This window comes from Protopterus annectens, chromosome 11.part0, assembly GCF_019279795.1.
Source record: "Protopterus annectens isolate FY-2018-M chromosome 11.part0, PAN1.0, whole genome shotgun sequence".
Classification (NCBI taxonomy): Eukaryota; Metazoa; Chordata; order Ceratodontiformes; family Protopteridae; genus Protopterus; species Protopterus annectens.
The window spans coordinates 561591512-561616227 of NC_056745.1; the positions used below are offsets into that span (position 1 = coordinate 561591512).

The 24716-nt window shown below is 40.3% G+C and overlaps 1 protein-coding gene across 1 annotated transcript in view; it reads left to right on the forward strand.

The window, feature by feature from the left end:
* Positions 1 to 24716, forward strand: part of CREB3L2 (cAMP responsive element binding protein 3 like 2) — a 2450910-nt gene that overhangs the window by 1628570 nt on the left and 797624 nt on the right. Inside the window, exon 9 of the mRNA XM_044087227.1 lies at positions 13586 to 13712. Within this exon, the coding sequence (XP_043943162.1) occupies positions 13586 to 13712 (127 nt within the window). The remainder of the gene's footprint in view (positions 1 to 13585; positions 13713 to 24716) is intronic.

The following is a 24716-nucleotide window of genomic DNA, read 5'->3' on the forward strand; positions in this document are numbered from 1 at the left end:
GAAATGCTTCTTAAAGGTACATGCATACACACACACACACTGTTCTACAGGTGGAATATAAATACATGCCAGTGTAGTCCTCCTACCTTGCCACAAGCTCGTTAGTACTATAAATCTACCATTATTATCTTTTTTATTCTCTTGTATAACTATTGGAGATCCTCTTGCAATTAATGTAAGTACTCCTCATTCCTTTGTTCCACCATCCTGAAAACCTTTCTTTATGAAATTCATATGTTCAGATCTTTCCAAGTGTCCTCCTGTAGCATAGCTATTTGCACTTTACATTTTTAATACAGTTCACTAATTTTTCTTTTTTTTTGTATTTGTCTGTGAGGCCATTGACATTAAAAGACATTACAGAAAGCATCATTGTATTAAAAACGTATTATTCCTATCTTTTATGTACAACAGCTTTTTTGTTAAATGTCTAGTTCCAGCTTTTGTGTTTCATGCATACACAGTTTGTGTTACTTGCACACAGTTTTTTTTTTGTCATATCCATTTAACCCTGTGTCACACAGTCCTCAACAAGGAAAACAACCACACCTCCTGTACCCCCCCTAAAACTTGATCTGATGTTGTCAGTCTTCATCTGTACTTGACTTGTGGGTTACGGTTCCGATCCTTGGAACCGATCCGGCTGTCATAAAGCTTGTGTCAGCCAAAAAATCTCTTGAGCTACTAGTCTACCCATGATCTCGTTTGCTGCTCTTGTGAAAAAAAATGTCAGCTGACTCTCATAGCAAAGTTTTTTGTAATTATTCTATAACTAATTTCTTTATAATTTCTTAATAATTTCTTCCAGTTAAAGTTTTCTCTTATTGGTCTACCCTTGAATGAGTGTTTCCTTTACCGATGGTATTTCTTTCCCTACCATTGCTGGTAGTCTCTTCTTTCTCTTTACCATTTGGTAACTTTACTACCACTGTTGGTAGTTTTTCTTCCTTTTTCTGTGTGTGTGTGTGTGTGTGTGTGTGTGCGCGTGCGCGTGTGTGAGCTTTCTTTCCAACCCTCATTTCTGCCTTTCTATTTCCCTTTGCTAGAAATGGCAGAAAAACAAAATCCTCTACAACAGGCTTTAAACAATGTTCCGAGTGTGGCAGAAAAATGCCAAACTCAGATAATCATGAAAAATGCATTTATTGTTTGAGGTGTACCCCATTTGAGTGTGGCTTGTTCCATCTGCCAAGGTTTCAGTAATAGAACCTTAGCAGAAAGAAAGAATTAAACTGATCCTTAAAGGGCTCCTTAAAACCCCTTTCGAGGAAGTCTTGTCCAAGGCTGACCAGTCTCCTTTGGTCTCTAGATCCACGTCCTCTCGTTCAGTGCCAACATCTCCATTGGCATCAGTTGTCAAGAAACGCAAGCATGCTTCTGAGGGTTCATCTTTGGAACCGAAAGTTAAGGTTCCAAATCTCTCGTAGCAGACAAAATCTGTGGCACCAACAGCTTCACTGGTGCCTTCTAAACTGGCTACAACTGTTGTTCCTAGTACAGCGACAATGGCTGCAACCTTGACCATGGCTCCAACGTCAGTGCTGAATGCCACTCCGACCAGTTCAGTGCCCATTTCACCTTCTGTGCAGACAATATTGAAGTTATTGTCATCCTCAAAACCTAGGTCTATTTATTCGCCATTCTTGAACCCATTCCATGGTCAGCTCCCCAGTCCTTTCATGGAAAGACCCGAATCAATTTCTGCTTTATCCATGTGCTCCACCAGAAGTCTTTCTGAGACAATGTTGTTAGGTGGGTGGATCAGATCTTGGCAGCCCAGAGTCTTCTGTCCTCTTCTGAAGTCCTTCTCCTGTCTGGTGCAGTGGGTTTTTTCTCCATCCACCCCTACATATTCTCCTCCTCTAACCTTGACACAAGCTTCAGAGTTTTCAACTTCAGTGTCCCAACTATCAATAGCTTCAGTGCCGACAGCAATTTTCTCTTCAGCACAGAGTCTAGCCCAGGCTTCCTCAGTGCTTTTGGCACCATCAGATTCCCGGTATTGTGTCTTCACCATCGGGCCCAAGGAATTCGAGCTGGCTCCAAGTTTTTCCATGGAGCTGACCAAGTCCCTTTTGGCTGCATCGGTGGTGGACCCTTCCTTTGTTCAGGTCTGTTAGGTGGGGCTCTCAAGGCGAGTTGTAACCCCAGTTCCAAGTTTGTCTGTCTCGGTTCCAGGCTCCCATCCCTACTCAGGGGGGCCTGCAATTCAGGCTATGGAAAGGGCTTTAGCCACTGCGTCTTATGTGGCCTCTGGGTTATTGGAGTCTCCCCCTGTAACCCTAGGTTCTTCAGTTCAGCCACTATCCCTGGACAGCATGCAAAACACTCACAAGACTTGCCTTCTAAAGGCACTCCATCTTCCAAGTCCTCGTCAGATGTCACCACTGAGGAGCCCCCTCAGAAGAGATCATGTGTGAGGAAACACCTTGATTTTTCTGAAGAATCTGTCATGGAGGAGACACATTTCAATGAAGGAGAGGGTTCCCCATGATCACCTCTGCAAGACTTCTCCTTTGGAGACATTTTAGAGATCCTAAAACAGGGGGGTGATTGGAAGTCCAAAGACCATTCCTCAGAGGAATCCGTGTACTTGCAGGCCTTTGGTGCATGCCCATCTACCTCCCAGGTAACCCCACCCACTGAAGATTTGATTAAACTATTTGCGGCTTGGAAGGCTCCTGATGCCATAGAAACCAGTTCCCCGGAGAAAATGCTTACTGTTCCAGAAGACCAGCCACTTTAGGCTAAGTGCTTGGTAGTAGATGCCATGGTGGTTGCAGCTGCCACGAAAAGAAGAACTAGCCGAGGAAAGTTCTCCTGTCCCTCCCCCAAACCATGAGTCCAGGACAATGGACAGATTTGGGAAGCGGGTCTATGTATCATCAAGCTTCTCTAGCAGGTCCTAGAACTTCTTGGCAGGCTTCAGAGGGATCTGGCCAAGGAGCTGTCAGATAACCTGGCGGGAGCTGTTGCTGAGGGGGTCCAGGAAAAAGTGGCTTCCCAACTGGTGTCTATTTCAGACTCATCCATGAGGCTCATTGAGCATGCAGCTGAAGGAGTAACCATTCAACTCTTCCTTTGTCAATGTTCCCTTTGATGGATCCTCTTTGTTTTTTCCCAAAGTAAAGGAAACTCTGTCCAGGTGTGAAAAGGATGGAAAGCCTTTGTCTGCTGTGGGCATATGTTTTTCCAATCCTCAGCGATCCTACTCCAGGAATCAGATGTGTTTCAAGAAGTCCCAGAAGCCTTTGCAGGACACGTGTCTTGGACTCTCCTGGGGGCAGAGGAGGGAGTTATACTGGAAGACGTCTCAGAGGCGGGGTGGTCCACAGAATCAGGGTTCCAGGGACCTGTTGTCTGGTCAACCCTACCAGTGCTCGTGAAGGGCGGCCCAATTCTTACCTCTGGAAGCAGTCAGGGGAATATTTTCCTTGCACCAAATGCCTGGCGATGCATTACCACTGATGCCTGAGTGCTAAGGATCATCTCTAGAGGTTATCTAATTCCCTTCACCCTTTACCCAAGACCCCCAGCAAGACTCCCAGATGTTCCACCCAGTCAGAGAGTTCAATCAGCAATAGGAATACAAATGCTGCTAGAAAAGAGAGTCATCCAACAAATCCTAACAGACCAACTAGGATCTGTTTTTTACTAAAGTTAGTGCCGAAGAAAACCGGGGACTGGAAGCTAATTTGGGTTCTCAGTGTTCTGAACAAGTTTGTCTAAAAATTAAAATTTTGGATGGTCACGATTCAGTCACTTTTCCCTTTCCTAGAGAAAGACGATTAAATGTGCTCTGTCAGCTTTCAAGACATGTATTACCACATAAAGGGAGACAGACGCTCGAGAAAGTTTCTTCTCTCCTGAATGGGAGCCAGTCATTTCCAATTCAGAGTGCTCCCCTTAGGTCTCACCATAGCCCCCAGGGTATTCACCAGATGTATGGCAGCAGTCACAGCTCATCTGAGGCTGCAAGGATTCTGAGCATTTCCTTATTTAGACAACTGGCTCTTCACCGCTCCCACCAGGCATCTATTTCTACAAACTACGGATTACATTCTGAATCTAGACCTTCAGCTGGGCATAACACTCTATCCTGCAAAGTTTCAGCTAACTCCCACAAAGGACATGGAATTTATCAGAGCTTGCCTCAACACTGTCTGTTGCATAGCATTGGTCCCACTACACAGATTACAGAAAATTCAGTTGTAGAGCCTTCCTCTTCTTCATTCAGGGAACACTTCTGCTTATCTAATTCTGCAGGCATTGGGTTCCAGGGCAGCAGCAATCACATTGCTTCCATTGGCAAGGTTTCACATGAGGCTCCTCCAGTGGTTACTTGCAAATCAATGGACTATTCTAACCTACCCCATGAGCCATTTGGTTTTCATGCAAGAACGACATTTCCTGGTGGATGTATATCCTGGTGGATGCACTGAGAGGAGGTTCTTCTAGGCTGTCCCTTTGTTCCTCCTCAGCCCAAGGCCATAGTGACCACGGATGCTTCCCAGATGGGGTGGGAGGGGGGGCATTATCTCGGGAATACAGTCCAAGGCACTTGGTCCCCCTCCAAAGCCAATTTACATATTAATGTTCTAGAGTTAAGAGCAGTGCTTCTGGTGTTGCCAGCATTCCACTCTGCTTTACCTCAAGGAATGATAGCTATACAGTCGGACAACATGTCAGTAGTCTGATATGTCAACATACAAGAGAGGAACCAAATCCTATCCATTATGTCAAGAAGCCCTTAGAGTGTGGCAATGGGCTATAATTTCCAACCGCTTTCTGGTAGCAATGCACATCCCAGGGAGTTCAAACATGATAGCCAATGAACTGAGCAAATGCATCCTCATGCCTCATGAGTGGTCTCTGCATTCCAGAGTAGTGAAGGTGGCCTTCCTTCACTGGGGACAGCCTTGCTGCGACTTGTTTGCTTCTCCCCTAAACAACAAGTGCAGAAGCTACTTTGCCCTAATTCCCCCTCAGAAGAAGTTCCCCGAGATGCTCTTCTCCACGATTGGCCCCAGTCTCCTTTACGCCTTTCCCCCCTTCCCTCTTTTTCTTAAGAAAGCAGCTTGGTTGAATTGCTCCCTACTGGTCTTGACACATATGGCTTCCCTTCCTCTGGCCTCATCTGCTACACTGCCCTTGGATTTTGGACCCAGATCCGGATCTCTTGTCCCACCCCCAGGGACTAGTGCATCCCAGTCTTCAGACTCTCAAGTTGACTGCTTGATTTCTTCAATTCCAGTAGTCGCCATGCATAATGGTATCCATTCCCTGTGCAACACATTTTGATAGCATCCCACAAACCATCCATCAGGAGTCTCCACCTTAGTAAGTGGAAGAGATTTTCTATTTGGGCCTCTGGCAATGGTCTAGACCCCTTTTCAGCACCAGTAGAAAAGATTCTGGAATTGCTTACTACCATGTTTAGTAAAGGAGCTTTTGCTTCTACTGTCAGTTACCCTAGCAGCTATTTCAAATTTCCATAATGGTATTGGAGATCAGCCTTTAATTTCTCACAGACGTAAGGTTTTTCTAAAGGGTACAATCTGCTTAAAGCCCCCTTTCAAAGACCCCCTTCTGCCGTGGGATCTAACTCTTATGTTACAGTTTCCTACTTCACCTCCATTTGAACCCTCGGTGACTTGGTTTAAAATTCCTTTTTTGGAAGACATTGTTCCTTATAGCTATCACCTCGGCCAGGCGAGTCTCAAAATTACAGGACTTAGTTTTCCACAGAGGCAGTGTGTCTCTCAAAACAAACCCTACCTTTTTCCCTAAAGTGATGTCAGAGACCAATATCAACCAATCTATAGACTTGGCTGTATTATTTCCAAATTTTGCAAGTAAAGGCGAGTACTGCCTGCACCTTCTGGATATTTACAGGCAGTTACGTTTCTACCTGGCTAGAGCTAAACAATTTAGACAGATCAATTATTTGTGTCCTTTGCCAGTGCGACTTTGGGCGAACCAGTATCCAATGTGACTCTATCCAAGTGGTTAAGAAATTGCATCTCTTTCATTTACTGGCCAAGGCTCTTGCCACCCCTATAGTGCCTTTTTAGGCGGTGTTCCAAAGACCAAATTACTACTGTATCAGCTACAAACAAATGCAATCTGAGGGTCATCCTGCTCAATGCTAGAAGTCTAAATCTCAAAATGCACTTGCTTGAAGCACTCCTTAAAATGGAGAACATCAACATTTGTGCTGTAACAGAGACCTGGTTCAAGGCAGCAGAAAGCAACCCTACACCACCAGGCTATAACTCATTCCACACCTTTCAGCCCCAGAACTTGGACTGAAGCTCTAAAGGCGGTGGTGTTTCCATATTCATAAAGGATGCACACACCTCCGGACTGGTAGCCTAACATAACGCATCAGAGATACTTCAGGTGCAGCTAACATTGGATAAGACAGTGATTCAGGTCATAGCCTGTTATAGGTCCCCAACCATGTCCCAAGACACTCACTCCATGTTCCTAAGCACCGTGGAGAATATTAGGGTCCAACCTAGCACTCATACTGGGTGACTTCAGCTACCCCTCCATTAACTGGGAAAACTACTCATGTATCAATACAGTTGCCCAACATTTCCTGGAATTCATTAATTCCAATGCTCTGGACAAGCTCGTTCTTACCCCCACTAGAGGTAGCAACATCCTTGACCTGGTCATTACTAACATGGGCGACCATTGCTCTACACCAATAGTCATCTCCTCCCTGGTTAGATCTGACCACAAACTAATCACCTATTAAATCCACATCCCTCACTAACCATGAAAAACTCCTCCAAAGCTAACTTTGGGGTCCTAAGAACAGAGTTGGCTAACTTCATGGCACCCATGCAAATGGAAAATAGTTGCATTATTGCCGAATCATACACCAATGCACTGTACGAACATGTACACAAATGCAGGGATCTTGCCATACCGAACAGAACCAAAATGCTCTCCTTCAAAAAAAGGAAGCCAATCTGGTGGTCCCCTGCCATAAACAAACTCTACAACAGAAGGAGGGAACTGATGCGGAATAAGGTGAAGTCCCCAGACTTGAAAAACTCCCTTATCGGCCTCAGCAAAAAGTTGAGATCCCTCATCCAATCCTCTAAAGCAGTCTATGAAAACAGAATTGCAGCAGATAGTAAAGACAACCACAAGGCATTCTTTAGTTATGTAAAGAATCTCTATGGCAATACCCAGATTTGCTCTGAGCTACTGCACAATGGTACTTCCTATACTGAGCCAACAGATATTGTCAGTATACTGGCCGACAGATTCATTGCCAACTTAACCCCTCTCTACCCCCCAAAGGACCAATCACAATACCAGTAGATTGCCAGGCACCCAGTATTACTGCTGCACAGGTTAAAACAGCACTGTCCAAGGCCAAGAATACAGCTTCTATGGGACCTCACAATATCCCTGGCTGTGTTCTACATGAACTATGGAGTGAACTGGCACTTCACCTGTGTGCCCTGTTCAATCACAGCCTCACCTTAGGCTTTGTCTCTACTGAATGGCGCACTGCTGTAGTCATCCCTCTCCATAAAGGAGGAGCGAGTACAGACCCTGAGAACTATCGCCCATAAGTCTAATATGCAGAGCTTTGGAACGCATCATCATGGACCTGATAAGCAAGGATATAGGGAATCTCCAAACTCTGGATCCCACACAGTTTGGTTTTGTGAAGGGTAGATCATGCCTGCTCAACTTGGTCGACTTCTATGAGTCAGTCACCAGAGCCGTGGATGAAGGCAAGGTGGTTCATACAGAGTACCTTGATCTGACCAAGGCATTTGATACCATTTCCCACTCAGGAATCATAGAAAAACTCACTAAGCTAGGCATGAACCCCTATATCACTAGGTGGGTTGCAAACTAGCTCACAGATAAAACCTGCAGTGTGAAAGTAGCTGACTCCAAGTCAGACTGCCAACCAGTCACGAGTGGAGTCCTACAGGGATCGGTCCTGGGTCCCCTCCTGTTTGGTAGCTACATCTCAGAAGTCCAGACCAACACGAAGGGACTCTGGCTGACAAAGTTCGCAGACGATTGCAAGTTGAGAGCCATCCTACAGAAAGGTTTCACTGAGACCAACGATTGGTATTAGAACCATGGCCTTAAACTCAATGCCAAAAATTGTCATCATCCCCTTTGGGGAAAAAACCCAGCTCCCACAAACTACCACATCGATGGTAGTCCACTGAACATGGAAGGTGTTATAAGAGGTCTGGGAACACAGGTTGACAGCAACCTCTCTTTTGACCACCACACTGCCACTGTGGTCAGAAAGACCTATGTGGCACATGTCATTACTAAGGGTTTTGCATCCAGGAAGAAGGAGGTCATTGTCTCCCTCTACTCTTCACTCATTAGGTCTATTATTGAGTACAATGCCCTATTTGGCATGTACCTCACTAGACACCTACAACTGGAAAGGCCGCAAAAGTACCTCACAAACACTTGTCCTATGTGGACAGACTCAAAAAACTCCAACTATTCTCTGTCTCATATTGCTTACTTACAGGCGATCTCTGCTTGACTTACAAAGCCATGTCTGACCCAGCTCTCTTAGAAATGCTACATCTAAAGAAATCCCAATCCCTCCACACCACACATTCCAGAGACCGCAACCTCATTACCACAATCAACAGAACATGCTGGAGGGACAGGTTCATAACCCAGAGACTGTGCATGCTATGGAATAGACTTCCCATACATGTCACAGAGCACCTCACTGCCCCTCTTCAAGAGACATCTTGATGAGTGGATGGGAAATAGAAAATTCACCCCAGGGATCACTCCAGTGCCTCTACTCAACAGAGGCACTGGGGAAACTAAGGTCGGGTGACACAATGCCAGGATAATCCTATGGGCTAGGCTTGTAAAAGCTCCAGGGCCATTAGCCTAGTACACATCTATGAACCTATAAAGAAGCTTCCTTTGCCAGCCAAGGCACATTCTACCAGATCTATGACATCAGCTGTGTTTCATTCCAAAGCCTCCAAGTCAGAAATTTGCACAACCGCAATGTGGACTAATTCACATACTTTTTTTACTCATTACAAATTGGATGCAGTCTCCAGGGGGGGGAGCCTCTTTTGGCTCTATGGTTCTCAGGAATGTTCTTCCTTGAGGCCACCCAGGATCTAACATAGGTGGGGACTCTCCCACAAGTCAAGAATAGATTAAGATTGACAACATCAGATAAAGAGGTTATGTCTTACCATAACGTTCCTTCTGTGTTTTCGATCTTCATCTATCCTTGCGTCCCTACTGCCTGCCCCCTCCTGTAGACCTCTGGTGGAGCAACATCCTATCCTGGGTTCTTATTGTTAGGGATACCTTGGACAAGGATTTCATCATAATGTATAGAATTTCCTTTTACTGCATGATGGCAAACTCGATCTGAGGTAATGTAGAGAAGTGTATTGTGGGTAGACTAACAGCTCGAGAGATTTTTTGGCTGACGCGAGCTTTATGACAGCCACATCAGTTCCGAGGATCGGAACCATAACCCACAAGTCAAGAATAAATAAAGATTGACAACAGAGATGGAACATTATGGTAAGACATAACTTCTTTTTTTACTTAATACTAACTCACAAAACAATGTACATCTTCCAATATTGAAGTTTTATCATTCTAATAGGAACAGATGTCCCAAACTGACAGCAGCATTCAGAAACTTGAGTTAACCTAAAAGAAAGGTTGTCCATGTAAGATGCACGGGGGTGCAGCCTGTGCTTCTTCTAAGTGCTGTCTGTTTTTTTTTCTTATCTTTATAGTTGTCCCAGCTGGGAAAACAGCTGAATGCTTTTAGAGCCAATTTCCCTTTATCAGATTGTCTCCATAGTGACATCAGGACCACATACAGAATTGCTACTAAGCATGTATTTGTTTGCTGAAAAAAGTCTTATAATATTTACATTTTTTTTCATTTGCTTACTCTGTGTTAAAACCTGTTAGTAGATCAAGCTAATGGTCTTAATCCAGTCAATCCCCCATGCAAGAATGAGAAAAAGCACATTCATTTTTCTTTTGTCATGCTGTTTAAACCAAACTTTTTTTTACACTGCAGTGCCTACATTTCTTAATACTGAACAAGTAGAAAGAGAGAAGAAGGGAGAAAGAGAAAAAAAATGAAAAAAAAAAAAAAATACAGGCGCGCCTGTTTACAATAGTATCTTCATTACACTTAAACAACTGAGAAAACTTTGCTGTATAGCATGTAAAGAAAATCATACACTATAAAAACAGTACTATTAAGAAAATTTGTTTTACTTACAGTTAACTTTCTCCTTTCTTTTCCCCTCCCCTAAGTATTTTTCCGTACATTAATGATATGAAGTAGGGCATATACTTTAGAGTCCCCCACAAGTTCAACAAAGTCCAAAATATTTCCAGAGTTTCTTGTTCTGTCAAATGTGACAAATATAATTATTGCTTTGTAATCCCACATTTGTAAATTTCCATATTACTGGTTTCATTCCAGTTCATCTCCATTTCCCAACTTCTGTGTCTTCTTCATTTCCAGTGTATTCCGGAATCTTCTTGTCAACTCTTGTGCTCCCTTCCTTCTCTCCAGTATTTTCTGTTGAAACATTAGAAAACGTTTTCACCGGCACATTCTCTCTGTGGTTTCTCAGCTCACTTTTTGTTGGGCAAACTTTTTTATTTCCTTCTTAGCATGTTTGTTAACAAAAATGATTTTGTCTCTCCAGGGAAGAATATTTTGAAGATAGCTAGGTACAGAAGTTTGGATCTCATGCCTTCTACTTGGCATTCCTGAATAGTGGAATAAATGTACTCCTCTTCTGCCTGTTTTATAATGAGTAATCATTCTGTACAAACACACTGCTGTCTCCCAGTTTTAGTATTTCTGATACAGTTCTGTCAGAATCAACTCCTTTTGCTGGTTGGGTTGCATCTTTACTATTAAAGGTCTAGGTTACTTACTCATAGCCAGGTTTGGATCATACACACCATGCATCCTTCAGTTAGCATCTGCTTCTGTGGAACAGTAGTCCAGTTGCTTATTTGTACTTTCATAAAATGAATACAGTCTCTGTTCCTTCCAGCTTCTCTGGCACAGCTGACAATCTCAGGTTTTCCCTAAGTGCTCTGTCCTCTAATTCTGTTATTTTATGTAACATGTCTTCTTGAGCAGTCGCATATTCAGCCAGCCTTTTCTTCATTTTGACCTCTGATTTTTGCATTTTTATCACCTCATCTGAATATCTGTTTAAGGCTTCTTCCATTTGTTCCAGCCTTTTGTTGTTTGAGTTGATATAATTCATCAGTGTTTTGTTTGTTTTAGCTATAGTCTATGTGCATTGTCTTAAGCTTTCGTCTAGGTTACTGGAAGTCATATCTGAAGCTTGCAATGGTTTTTGATGAACAGCTGTAGTACTTTTCCCAGTCAGTGTTTTCTCCTCACCTTTCTTAGATGATTTTCCTTCCGGTCCTCTGTATTTCTTTTTTCCTGTCATCCAGGCAGCACACTTACCTGCCAGTTACTGAAATTTACCTAGAAACACAAAAGTCCACTGGCCTTCTCTGGTGGGTTTCTGTTTTCACAGTTGGAGAACTAGAATTAAGCTGTTACTCAATATGCAGCCGTCTTGGAAGTCATCAGAGATTGCTATACTTCAGTGCTCAAGACAAAAGTATTCTGTATAAAAATTGCTGCCTGTACTGTAAGTGGCACATCAGGTAGCACAGTTAGCTTAGATCCTAGAAGATCACAAAGAAGACTGGGTTCAATCCTCACACCAGATAATGGGGTTTATTTTTCAGTAGTAGTGCTGTCCTTTGGATAACATATTAAACCAAGGCTCCATCTGTCTGAGTTGGGGATAGTTCAGTTGTATGTAAAAGATACCATAGCACTTATCAAAAGGTAGAGGAATTTTTCTAGTGTCCTGACCAAATTTCTCCTAGTAAGGAGGAGTACCATCTTGGGACTGAGTAATGTCCTTGTCAGCAATAGTGAGGAAGGGCTACTTATAGGAGCTATTTCATAGACATCAAATGAGCATTTGAATGTGGTGAGCACAACATCCTTCTCCAAAAGTTAAAGCACTACAATTTCTCAAATGAGGTTTGTGATTGCTTTACAAGTGATGTATGTAGCAGAAATTTGAAAATCTCATCAAGGACAACATACCAAAGACCCATCACTGCTAACGTGAGAATTCATCAAGTGATAGGTTCCTTGTTGTCCCTGTTTATTAATATTCTCCTGTGGAACCCTGTAACTTTAGCTGTATCTTTTGTACTGATAACATAGTTACAACTAATGCCCCTGCACTACACAAGAAATCAATTCTGCTCTGAAAAAGACTTTAAAATCTTATGGTACTGGCTTCATAAAAAACAAATTAACACCAAATGCAAAAATGTCTACAGTTATGTTACTCAGTACTGCTGAATGACTCACCACAGCACAGGCCCTAGACATCCTTGGCTCTGAAAAACATTAACTTCCAAATGTCAAATAGCCGTCTTTTCTTTTGCATGATGAACAACAGTACCAAAAGGTACTTAGACAACTCAACACAAGCTATAGAATATCTCACCTGCTGACAAGGGAAGTCAGTAAAGCTATTTTTTATTATTGTATTGTTACTTGCTTGGCCTGTGGTTGCTTAACAGTTCTCACCAGGAAATACTACAGAAGACAGTTAATCAGAGGCACCCTTTTCACTGTCACAATAGCTGGAAAGGCATTTGCAGAACTTACTTCAGCTACATGGAATACAGTACCACAAAAAAATCAAGGTCTTCAACCCTCAGGCATTCTGCAAATGTCCGAAAAAACAACACTATCCCAAAATTTCACTGCTTTGACGACTTCTGGTAGAATAAATCTGATCATCATTAAAATCTGATCATCATTAGCCCCAATAAGTTCATGTACTTCCTTAACCAAGCATGACTAATTTCCTTGCATCCAGTCCCAAGTACAAACTTTATATGTATATAGCCATGTATGCATGTCCTTACTTATTCATACACTTACATACATTTATGTGTGCATGTTAGTGTCTGTACTGCAATAATCACCTGCTAAATCCTTGATACCTTTGTAATGTAGTTTCTTTAGGCATTTTTCCATACCTCTTTACTAGTGTTTGAGTGTGTTTTGCCTGACTAATTTTCTATTTTCTTTTTAACATTGCTTACTTTTTTGAATAAATTATTGTCTTGTGTACAGTGACTTAAGATTGTACTGGAGTAATTATTTAATTGCATTGTATTTATACATGTCCAGTAACTCTGTTCATAAGTATAGATTGTATACAGATGTTTGTGTAATCATATTGTGCACATCTTTTGCAGACTTGGCCCAGCTCATGTCTCAAAACGGCCCATGGATTAGTGAACTTACCCAGTTAAGAAATGTAAAAATAAGAGTAATTATAAAGAGGACAGTGAGCTAGTGGGACTAACCAGGTCAATATAATGTAACTAAATAAACAAATTATGTTAGCAGAGTAAGCTGGTGTTTCTTTAATGGACAAGGTATTTAGTGTTACATATATAATAATAATTTATTTCAATTTTTTGTCAGGTGATGATTCTTTGCTTTGCTGTAGCTCTTGGCAGTTTCTCTCAGAGCTTTGGACCATATTCTTCCATAGCAAAAACTGCACTGTCAAACCAGATTTCAACACAAGAGCTTTATGCATCATCAGTTGGTAAGAGAACCACTCAAGTATTCTGTGTTGGTAAATTTTGGCATAGGAAATTGTAAGAATGTGTTAACAAAACAACCTGTCTAGTATTGTTTAGTCTGTTAGTTCAAAATGCCTATGTAATGCAATGTTCATATGACACATTGTTGGAGTTATAAAATAGATATTTGGGAGAAGGATACACTCACACACACACACACATACTTATTCACACGCACAAGTGTTCTCCAAGTACAGCCATTCATTGGATGTTTACATATCAGATTTCTGACTATGACCACATGAATAAAAAATCATAAATAATAGCTGCGGCAATATATTCCTCATTGCTGCCAGACACATACAGGTATGCCCAGTACAACCACTCAGACACGAGTTCAGGAGTCTCACAGACACACACACTCACACACACACATCCTGACTGATTACAGCCGTACTTAGTCTAGCAGTTACCACAGAGGATTAAGGTTATGAGCAGTTAACAAGTTCCTTCCTGTTTATATTGCCTCAGCCTCCATTTACCCTATTGTTTGAGTATTAGCAAGTGACTTTGATAGGCAGTGTTCAGGGGTAATTAAGAAATTGGGTTAGGCTCCATGACTGTTTCCTTGACTGCATTTCTAGTAATTATCTATCAGCTATTTTAACTGTTTATAGCAAATGATAACTAAGTGTGATCAACACAGTGAATAAGTACAGAAGTATCAACCGTAGTAAAAAAACATTTCAGCTAGTGATTGCCAGATGTATCTATCACTATATCGCAGCTCACACTCACACACACACACACCCACACACACACTTGTGTCCAGCAGTTGGAATACTTCAGACATCTGATTGCTATACAGTAAACGAATATATACATAAATAGCCACAGAAATGTATTTCAACTTACTGTTGTTTCACTTTCACAGTGCAAACCATTACAAATACACACACACACACACACACACACACACACACACACACACACACACACACACACACACACACTTTCAAGAGCACCCAGATGAACCCTCCAATTAGTTGTTTTATTGACTGTAATCAAATGAGTGAATACAGAAACTACAGCCACAGTAAAATATTACATCCTGCTGTAGTTTGATGCATAGAATGCAACCTTTTGCAATGTATACACGCATACACACGCACACACTTGTCTATTTCCTAATTTCAGTGGTCAATGAGCAAACTCGACATATTAGTTTAATGTTTCAAGTATGACTTTTTGGCTATCAGGGGTAAGATGGCTGGTCAGCTTATAACAAAGCTTGAGCTGCCAAAGAACTTTTATCAATAGAGAATTGACCACGTTTCTGGAAAGTGAGGGGTAAGTCAGCAAGAACAGCAAGATGTCCTTCTATGGCAGTATTCTTTACATGAGGGAGTTGCCTGCCTAGGCGACCCGATATTGGCCAGTATACCAAAGTCTTTTAGTACTGTTGGGTGTACTATGCATCTCACATAGGCAGCTATATGAAGTAGGTCATAAAAGTGACATACATGCACACCATCCTTAGAACTTGTTTGCCACCAGTTGGATCACCAGGCCCGGACGTCACTCTGCTACAGGAATCACATTTCCATTTAAGGTAAGTGCCCTGTTGGGGAAACCTTTTCAAGTCACTGCAGGAAAAGAGCAAAGAATTAAAAGACCTCAAATATGTTCTGTAATAAAGAAAGGGTACCTCCTAATGCTAAAGTACAGCTATCAGTAATAAGTAAAAACAGTATTCAGAATGAAACGCTGTACAATGGCCAATGAAGTAAAGTTCTCTTGGAGAATAGGTAGTGTGGTTAAATGATATAAAACTTAAAAGTGCAACATATATAGCAAAAAAACTTGCATACATTTCCAGTACTTAAATTAAATGCACTTACAAGATATTCACGCTGTGAATGCAGTTATACTGTAGCGAAATGATGGAATACATGTGGACTGTTTTATTCTACATCAAGATTTTAACCTGACATGAGGATTTTAACTTTTCCTACAATAAAAGGATTTTAACTGCCATTAAAGCTAGAAGCTTTTATTTGATCTGTTAGACTGGTTAAGCTGTTATCACAGTTCATCACAGTCACATAGCAGCTACTACATCTTCAGTGTGGATACTTTGTATATCAGACCGAAAAGATTGGATACTTTGAAGCTATCATAAGACTGGACACTTTGGAGCCATCATTTTGCTATGGTATAACTGCATTTACAGAGTGAATATCTTGTAAGTGCATTTAATTTAAGTACTGGAAATGTATGCAAGTTTTTTGCTGTATATGTTGCACTTTTAAGTTTTATATCATTTAACCACACTAATTATTCTCCAAGAGAACTTTACTTCATTGGCCATTGTTGTACAGCGTTTCATTTTGAATACTGTTCAAACATATTCTGGTCTCCATTTTCTAAATTTCACAGGAACTACCCTTCAAAACAGGTCTTCGTCCAGAAACAGTTCTGGCCCACCCACCCCAAGCCCTCCAAGGGAAGCAAGAAATCTCATCTCTTCTCAACTACCTCTTTTTCCCATGCTGCCATGCAGCCCTTTTGACTCCTTAGGACTCCATACCCGTATCCCTGTCTCCATACGCCTATCCCTCTCTCTCCCTCCCTCTCTGGGAATCCATAACTCAAGATGCCTGGGTCATATACATCATGAAACATGGATACTTTATGGTTTGGCACACAGTGCTTCCCTTCAAGGGTATCCCACAACCTCCTGCAGATCAGATTTCTCTTTTTCCCTAAGTATTGTTAGACCTGGTAAAACAGGAACAATAAAATCAGTTCCCACAACCCAAAAGGGAACAGGCGTCTACTCTCACATGTTCCTGGTTCCGAGAAAGGAAGGCCCAGGGAGACCCCATCTTAGACCTGTCTTTTCTCAACACCTTCCTAAAGGTACCCTCCTTCAGAATGTTCATCCTTCAGACACTGTTTACTGTGATTCTCCCACAAGCCTTTCTGGCATCCATAGGTATCAAAGACACCTATCTACATATTCCCATTTGTCCCAAGTTCAGGAAATTTCTACATTTCTCTGTGGAATGCTGGGACTTTCAGTTCTTGTCCTTGCCATTTGGTCTCACTTTACAGCCCCCAGAGTCTTCACAAAGTGATCAGCTCCAGTGGTCGCTTTCTGCAGACTCCAGGGCATTCAGATCTTGCCTTATCTGGATGACCTCCTGTTCCAGGCAAACTCCCCAGAGGATCTGTTGAGGAACATCAGCTCAGCCATTGTCATCATACACCATCTAGTCTTCACTATCAAATTCAAAAAATCTACCCTTACTCCATCTCAAGATCATGTTTTTCTGGAGTTCAGATTCCAGATAGACAAAATTATAGTGCCCCCCCCCCCCCAAAAGACTCAGAAGCTCTGTCAGAACTTCTCAGAGATCCTTCCCTTACTTTGCACACCAATTTCAGATCTCCCTATAGGCGGTTTACATTCCTTCCAAACAGTACAGTGTGGCAGACATACTGAGATATACTGAGCAGAACCACGACACAGGCCCATGAATGCATGCTTCAAAGGGATGTGTTACTGGATATAGTCCACCAGTGGCGTACTCCTCAAATGGACTTGTTTGCCTCCCCTCTGAACAAGCAACTTCCAAAATATGTGCCAGAGAACCTCACCCTCGGGCATGGGAAGTGGACTGTCTATTTGTCTCTTGGACGGGAACGTTTCTGTACACATTTCATCCCCTTCCACTCATTCTGAAAGTCCTGCTGAAGATTCAACAGAACAGACCAAAAATCTTGCTGATGACTCCCTGTTAGCCAAGACAACATTGGTTCCCCCTTCTCCTGCACCTAGCCAAGGGCAGTCATCACAAGTTACCTCACAGAGTGGACTTAATCACACAGAACAAGGTTTCCCTCATCCACCCACACCTAGAAACTGGAAACCTGGAAAGTGACTCTGTGGGTGATAGAACTACCTGTTCTCTGAAGATGTGCTTCAAGTACTGCAGGAGGCCAGGAAACCCAATACAAGGAAATCTTACCTATCCAAATGGAAGAGATTTTCTATCTAGTGTCTTTCTAGAAACCTGGACCCACTAATAGTGGATCGCCCTATGGCTCTTTCATACCTGTGTTAATTGCTTAATGCTGGCTTAGCTTATTCTTTTATAAAAACACATTTCTGCATGTCTGCCTCTAACACCTCCTTTAGCTTCCAGATTTCAGGCCAAATAGTTCCTAAAAGGCGTCCTCCACATTAGACCCCCCCCCCAGGAGACCTGTGCCCCCCACCTGAATCTTAACTTTTTCTTAGAGAAATTGACCCTCGTGCCCTTCAAGCCAGTTTCTTCTAGCTTATTAAAACATTGCACCTGGAAAACTGTCCTCCTGCTGGCTATTACTTCTGCCAGATGGATCTCCGAGCTCCAGGCCCTGATGGCTTCTCCTCCCCTTCTTGGTCTTCCACAAAGACAGGGTTTCACTTCTCACCAACTCCTCCTTTATGCCCAAAGCGGTAAATGAGTTGTCTTTAAACCAGGTCATTCATTTACCAACCTTTTTCACCCTCTCCCTAAAATAATAATTAGAGGATCCTACACACAATTGATGTGCATAGGCAACTCAAATTTTATCCTTCACAAAACTAATCCTATTTGGAGATATGACCAGCTATTTGTATCTTTTCACCCCAGGGTGCTGGGATTGCCTTTATCCAAACAGACCATCTCAAACGAGATTTCCAATTCCATTTCCTTTTGCTATACCTACCATGGAAAAACACTTCCCTGTTCGGTCAAAGTGGTGTCCTCCTCTGGTGCCTTCCTTAAGGGACTAGACACCAATGCTATTCTAGAAGCAGCTACCTGGACCTCTGTCCACACCTTTACCAAACATTACAAGATGGATTCCATTTCTAAATCCAGGGTTGGGTTTGCCAGGGCCATCTTTCATGACTTCCTAGAATATTCTTCAGCTACCTACACCTCCCTCTCTGCATGAGCTTTGGTATTCTCCCTCTTGTAAAGAGTACTGCAACAGATGAATAAAATGACATAGATTAGTTGTGTAAGAACTTATCATAATGATAGATGTTCTCTTCTCTGTTGCATTATTCTATCCCACCCTCCTTCCCCACTTCCTTCTGTTCCTATTCCTTGGACTGTCTCTCCACCTGGTGCTTCAGTTATGAGGATGATGCACACTTACGTCACTTTTATGACCCTATGTCAAATAGTTGCCTATGGCAGACGTACCACTCACCCAACAGTAATAAAAGACTTTGATATACTGGCCGACTTTGGGTCGCCTAAGCAGGCAATTCCCTCATGTAAAGAATACTGCAGCAGAGAAGGGAAGGAAATCTATCGTTATGGTAAGTTCTTACACAACTAATCTTTATTTACAAGAATTACTGGTTTTCACAGCTACAAAATACTTCAAATTCCTACACTTTTTCTGTAAGTAGTAGTAAGTACATCAGCGCAACTGAAGCTCCATGTACTACAAGGAATTAATGAAGGGTTTTTCCAAATCCCATAATTAAGTAGTTATGTGCTTAGTGTAATTGTATAAAATATAATGCCTTGTGATTTTTATCAGTTCTCCCTTGCATACATCTGATTGCTAAATAATTTCTTGTAATGTATTTATTAAATAACTTCAGAAATGCCACTCTTAAGGAATCCTTGGATAACAAAACAAGCAAAGCAAATCTTCCTTTTTTTTACTAGTCTATTAAATGCTTTTGACCTCGAAAAAGATCTTCATTAGAGTAAAACTTTGCTGAAATATTTTTGCTATTATATATACAATTACGAATTTTTGTAACACTCAACCAAACAAAAAGACTATTTAACTTTATTAGTTCTGCCAAATTTTTTAAGAACACATTTATAATTTACCAGTCCATTCAGTCTATAAAATCTGCCACTTCTGTTCTCTAAATGCAAACTCTCCTTCCCTTTCACCATTAAAATCTGCTTGTACGTGATCTAATATATAATGAAACAATTTTTTAAATCCAACACAATATAAAGAATGCCTACTAAGTGCATTGTTTTCCACTTTGATCTTTACTGTATAATTATGATTATATATTCTCTCCTTTAAAAACCTGTTGGTTCGCAAACAGTGCAAGATGCTGCATAAACTATATAGGTCAATTTACATAGTGAAATGCTTGTGATTCATATGCTTTATTTCTACTGACACAATAAAAGTTTGGACATTCTAAAATATGTCTACATTGTTTTGCCATCCAAGGATTCCTTAAGTATGTTATTTTTGTATTAACATTTTACACCTTTTTGAAGTCTTTTGTGGTTTTTGTTCTGCAGTTTATTATATGACTGTCTTTTGTCCTTGATTTCTCCCATTTGATGACAGTTGTGGTGTGCCTTAACCATTTCCTTATTGGAGTATGGCTTTAGTCCTGTATGGAGTGTGTCTATCTTCTGAACTATCCTTTGTTGTATTTGTCAGTCTAAAGACAGTATCACCAGGCTAAAATCCCACCTATCATCCTTTGACTGGTCACTCACCCCAACATAGCTGCTTAACTATCTTACTTAATACTTAAAACCTTCTTTGCCCTAAAGGTACATTGTTATGGAAGCAAGACACTGAACAGTGAAAATCAAACTAGCTGTACCTCTCTATGTAACTTTGTCAAGCAGTCCATATATAACAACATAAACCGTCCTCAGTGGTAGAGCCAGAAATTTGCAGGGGTGGGGCAATCTGGAAAGTGCACCAGTGAGTGGGGGTGGAACACAGGGTGTGTGTGGAGGGGTGATGGAAAGATCAACTTTAGATGCTTTGCCAGCAGTTATGAAAAGGCAGCAATATGCCTTCTGTTATCATTGTGGTGTGGCTGTGATAGTGGAGACAGGTAACTCCTGCCTAGTGTAACAAATTTACAGACAGTACTGGCTATTTCAAGGCATACCCAGGTGAGACCTGGTTACATATGGCAAGTCACAGTACACTCCTATAATGGTGTAGTTTGCATGTGCATTATGATATCCTAGCAAAGAACCCCAGTGAAGGCAGTATCACCACAGCAAGTACCACAGCAACAATTTTGTAAATAAATAATAATTTCTGAGAAGATTTTGAATGACTGAAAAAAAAAACACAACAACTTAAGAAACTACATGTTATGAAAAAAATCCCAAAAAGCAAATAGCTCAGTTATATGCAGTTATGAAAACAAATGTAATCACTGTAAAATATTACATAGAAATGTAACCTAATATCTACTTTAATATCACACAGTAGCAAATGTAAACCAGAACGACGTACTTTTGGGTTAGTCAGTAAAGATTCCATTTAATTGTGCAAACAATACCAACACTTCCATTAAGAGGGGAGGAAACTGAATGCTCAAAGGATCAGAATCCCTGAATTACATTTGCGGGAAAAAAGGCAAACCCCCCCCCCCAAAAAAAAAACACCTTTTAAATGTTTTGTTGCAGGGGACATACCCCTATACTCCCCAAACGTATATATACCAACTCCACGGTCACACCAACTCAGAGAAATGAACCCCCCCCCCCAGAAGGTCATCTCTACTGGTTAACGCTCAGGCAGAGATTTCCTATGGAGAATCTCCAATCATCCCAGAATCATTCTGGGATTCTGATCCCTGGAGCATTCACTGACTTACACCTAGCTTCCTCTCACTACCACGAATACTACTCACTCAGTCTCCTTTCTTACTTCTCTGTCTTCCCCTTCTATCCCATTAGCCCTTCTAGCTTGTTCCATCTTCGTGTGGAGCGTCTGCTTTATATCTGTTTGAGTTTAGTGCAATGTTTGTATACAAGATTTAGATTTATGAGTTTAGAACAGTATCCATTTGAACTTACTGCTATCTGTATATACAGCCTATCTTTATTCCTAGCTTCTATCTAGATATTGGTATATCTGTTCATTACTGTGTTTCAAATTGTATGTATATCTAATGTTTGATACAGTATGTATTATTTGCTATTGTATGTATATTCAGTAGTTCTTCTTGTACTCTACTACTCATTTATTGTTCTGCGGAGCTTTTCTCCCCGGGCCACTGCTGAAAAAGGACCTGTGTCCAGTTGGAATTTTCCGGTAAATGAATAAATAAGTAAATCAGTGTGTTGAGCCTCAGGCAACTGAAGCTCAAGAGTTCATTGTTCGCCCACCTGTAAGTTACTCAATAACAACACAAAAAACTTTCCTCAGCAGAACAAAACATGTCTTCAAACAGTTCAGGGCCAATCATTTTATTGAAAAACAGCTCTAAAATCTATTGCCTACCTGGAGTTTCTGGTTTGACCCTTCCAGTAGAAAAAAAAAAGATTGCATTAATGTATATTTTGTTCCACAGAAACAGTAGTGACTGCTTGTCTTCCTGCTTGCTTCACCCAAATACACCCCAGTCTTGCACAGTTAGAATCAAACAAAAGGGAAAGTGCCACTCTGAAATCTTTGAACCAAAAATGCAGAAACAGGAATCACTTTGTAGCCAGGAATGACATCAGCAATGTAGTAATAAAAAAAGTTTTATTCCATACAAAAAGTTAAGTGCTTTCATCCATTAACAAGGATTTCATCAGAACTGTGATACACAAAATGCAGTCAGTCTTATTTATTAAATTTAAATATGTGATTAAAATCACCCAATTAAAATCAAATAGTTTTCAATAAAATAATGTAACTGTTAATAATAGAAACATAAAGCAAGCAACTAAAATCAAAAGCAAGAAGCATTACAATGTATTTTATGGATCTCTATTAAAAGTAAGAAAACTAAAAGAATTAAAAAAAAATATGTAGCTCTTAACTTAATTCTTAACTTGGCTGCTTCGAGTTTCAGTACACTAGTTAAAGAAACACCATCATTTAATCCAGGAACAATGCAGGTAAGAGCTCTCTGTATTCAGTTCTGAGTTCCTAGGGGCCACCACAGGGATAATTAAATACTTGTTCTAACACAAAAAAATAAAATGGATTATTTTCTTTACGTGACTTCTTATGTCTGTAAAGCGCATTATTTTTATATTTCTGCAAGATGTCATAATAATGCCCATAAATTCTTTTGCATAATGCGTGTTCAGTTTTGCTAGTATAAAAGGTGTGGCAAAAATTACAAAATGCGACATCTATAATCCCTTTTGTGTGACAATCACAATTAAATTTTAATGTGAACTCATAAGTGTTCTAAGTTTCAGCTTATGTATGAATTTGCATTGGTTACAAGAACTACATTAAGACCTATAGACTTAGAATTCAACCTAGCCTCTTCAGTAATGGAGTTTTTAGCTTCCAGTCTTTCTGTTAGATTTTGATGCTTCTTCAAAACAAAAGTTGGACTTGTACCTAAGCATTTTTTAAGAGTGGGATCTACTTCAAAGATTTTAGTTATTTCTAATAAGTTGATTTAATTGCTATTACTTCATTACCAAAATTTAACAACATGGCATTTTCTAACAAATCTGGAGTATCATCAACCACTCTCCTGTAATATTATGATCATGTTTACCCAGTGGGGGGAATCCTGTCTCTTTTTTAACACCTCATTCATAATATCCATCAGTAATTTCTCAGGATAATCTCTATTACATTTTGATGCTTTTTAGATGACATTTATTATCTGGAAAGGAAGCCCTCAGGAACTGGTAGAATTTATGAAGATTTTTTAAATAGGACAACAGAGTTTTTAAAATACACTTTTAACGTTTCGGATATCCCGTATTGTTTCTGATTTATACTGTTTTTGAGCCTGAACTGGAAAAATTGATAGACATGGTTAAAAACAGTATATTTCATAAATGCTGAACTGAAAACATATTTGTGCTCCCAAAACAAAATACAATATTAACATAAAGGAGGGGCACAAGTGGCACCCATGGCCACTCCTGTAGCTTGTTTAAAAAATTCACCCTAAAAAAAAATAAAAAAAAAATATTGGATCCATAAAATCACTTAGTAGAGTGATGTCACTGTTAGTCAAATAGTTGCATAAACATAATGCTTTCCTAAACCATTCTGTCCCCAAATTATGGAGAATACAGGATAACAAATCCACAATATCAACAGTCACCAAGCTGAAATACCCTTGCCTAACTTTGGCAAGAAAGTCTCATGAATCTTTTAAAATATAATCACAATTATAAACATTTTTTTTCAGTTTTATGTCCACAAGCACAGATAGTGGATGTGATTTAGACCCACCTGCAGCAAGTATAGGCCAAAAAGGTCAAGGGAATTCTTTGGACCTTTGGTATACCAAATAAAGTAGGCACTACTGGATTATTGACTTTTAAAAAAATTATACAATTTATAGTCAATAACTTCTTGATCAAATAAATCTTTCAAAAAAGTATCAGTTTTAAAGTAGACACTATTAATCTCGTTTTTAGACACGTGTAACATGATTCATCACAGAGTAAAGTAAACATTTTAGCAGAATAATCTATACTGTTCATAAGAACCATCTCACCCCCTAATCTAATTTCATTTTTCTAATCTGTCTGTTTATGAATTCATTTAGCAATTTTTCTCTCATTATTTGTCATGTTTGAACACACAAAACGTTCCTATTATAACACAACTTCCTAAGATCGTTTTCACAAAGTTTCTCAAGTAATAATAAAGAAGCATATAGGGATGGGTTAAAAGTATTTTTTTGTTGTTAAATGTGGTAACATCATAGTATGAGAAGATAACTCTTGATATATCACCTTAAAATTTAGTTTTGTCCACAAATGAAGTTCGCTGATCAGTTTGCTAAATCTAATTTATTAGTGGGAGCAGACGTGAAAACCCTGCTAAATAAATAAAAATATCTATAGTTAATGTTGATGTCACTGTAATTAAAAATACAAAAACATTTATGATAATATATACCAGGAGCTATATGTGCTCTAAAAACAAAATATGGCTTCTCAGTCTAATTCCCAGAAACAAAATTATCTTCCAAGCCAGGGAAAGGGTTATTTAATCCAAGAGACATCTCATTGTGTACAGATTGAATAAGGTCATCTAATTGCTTG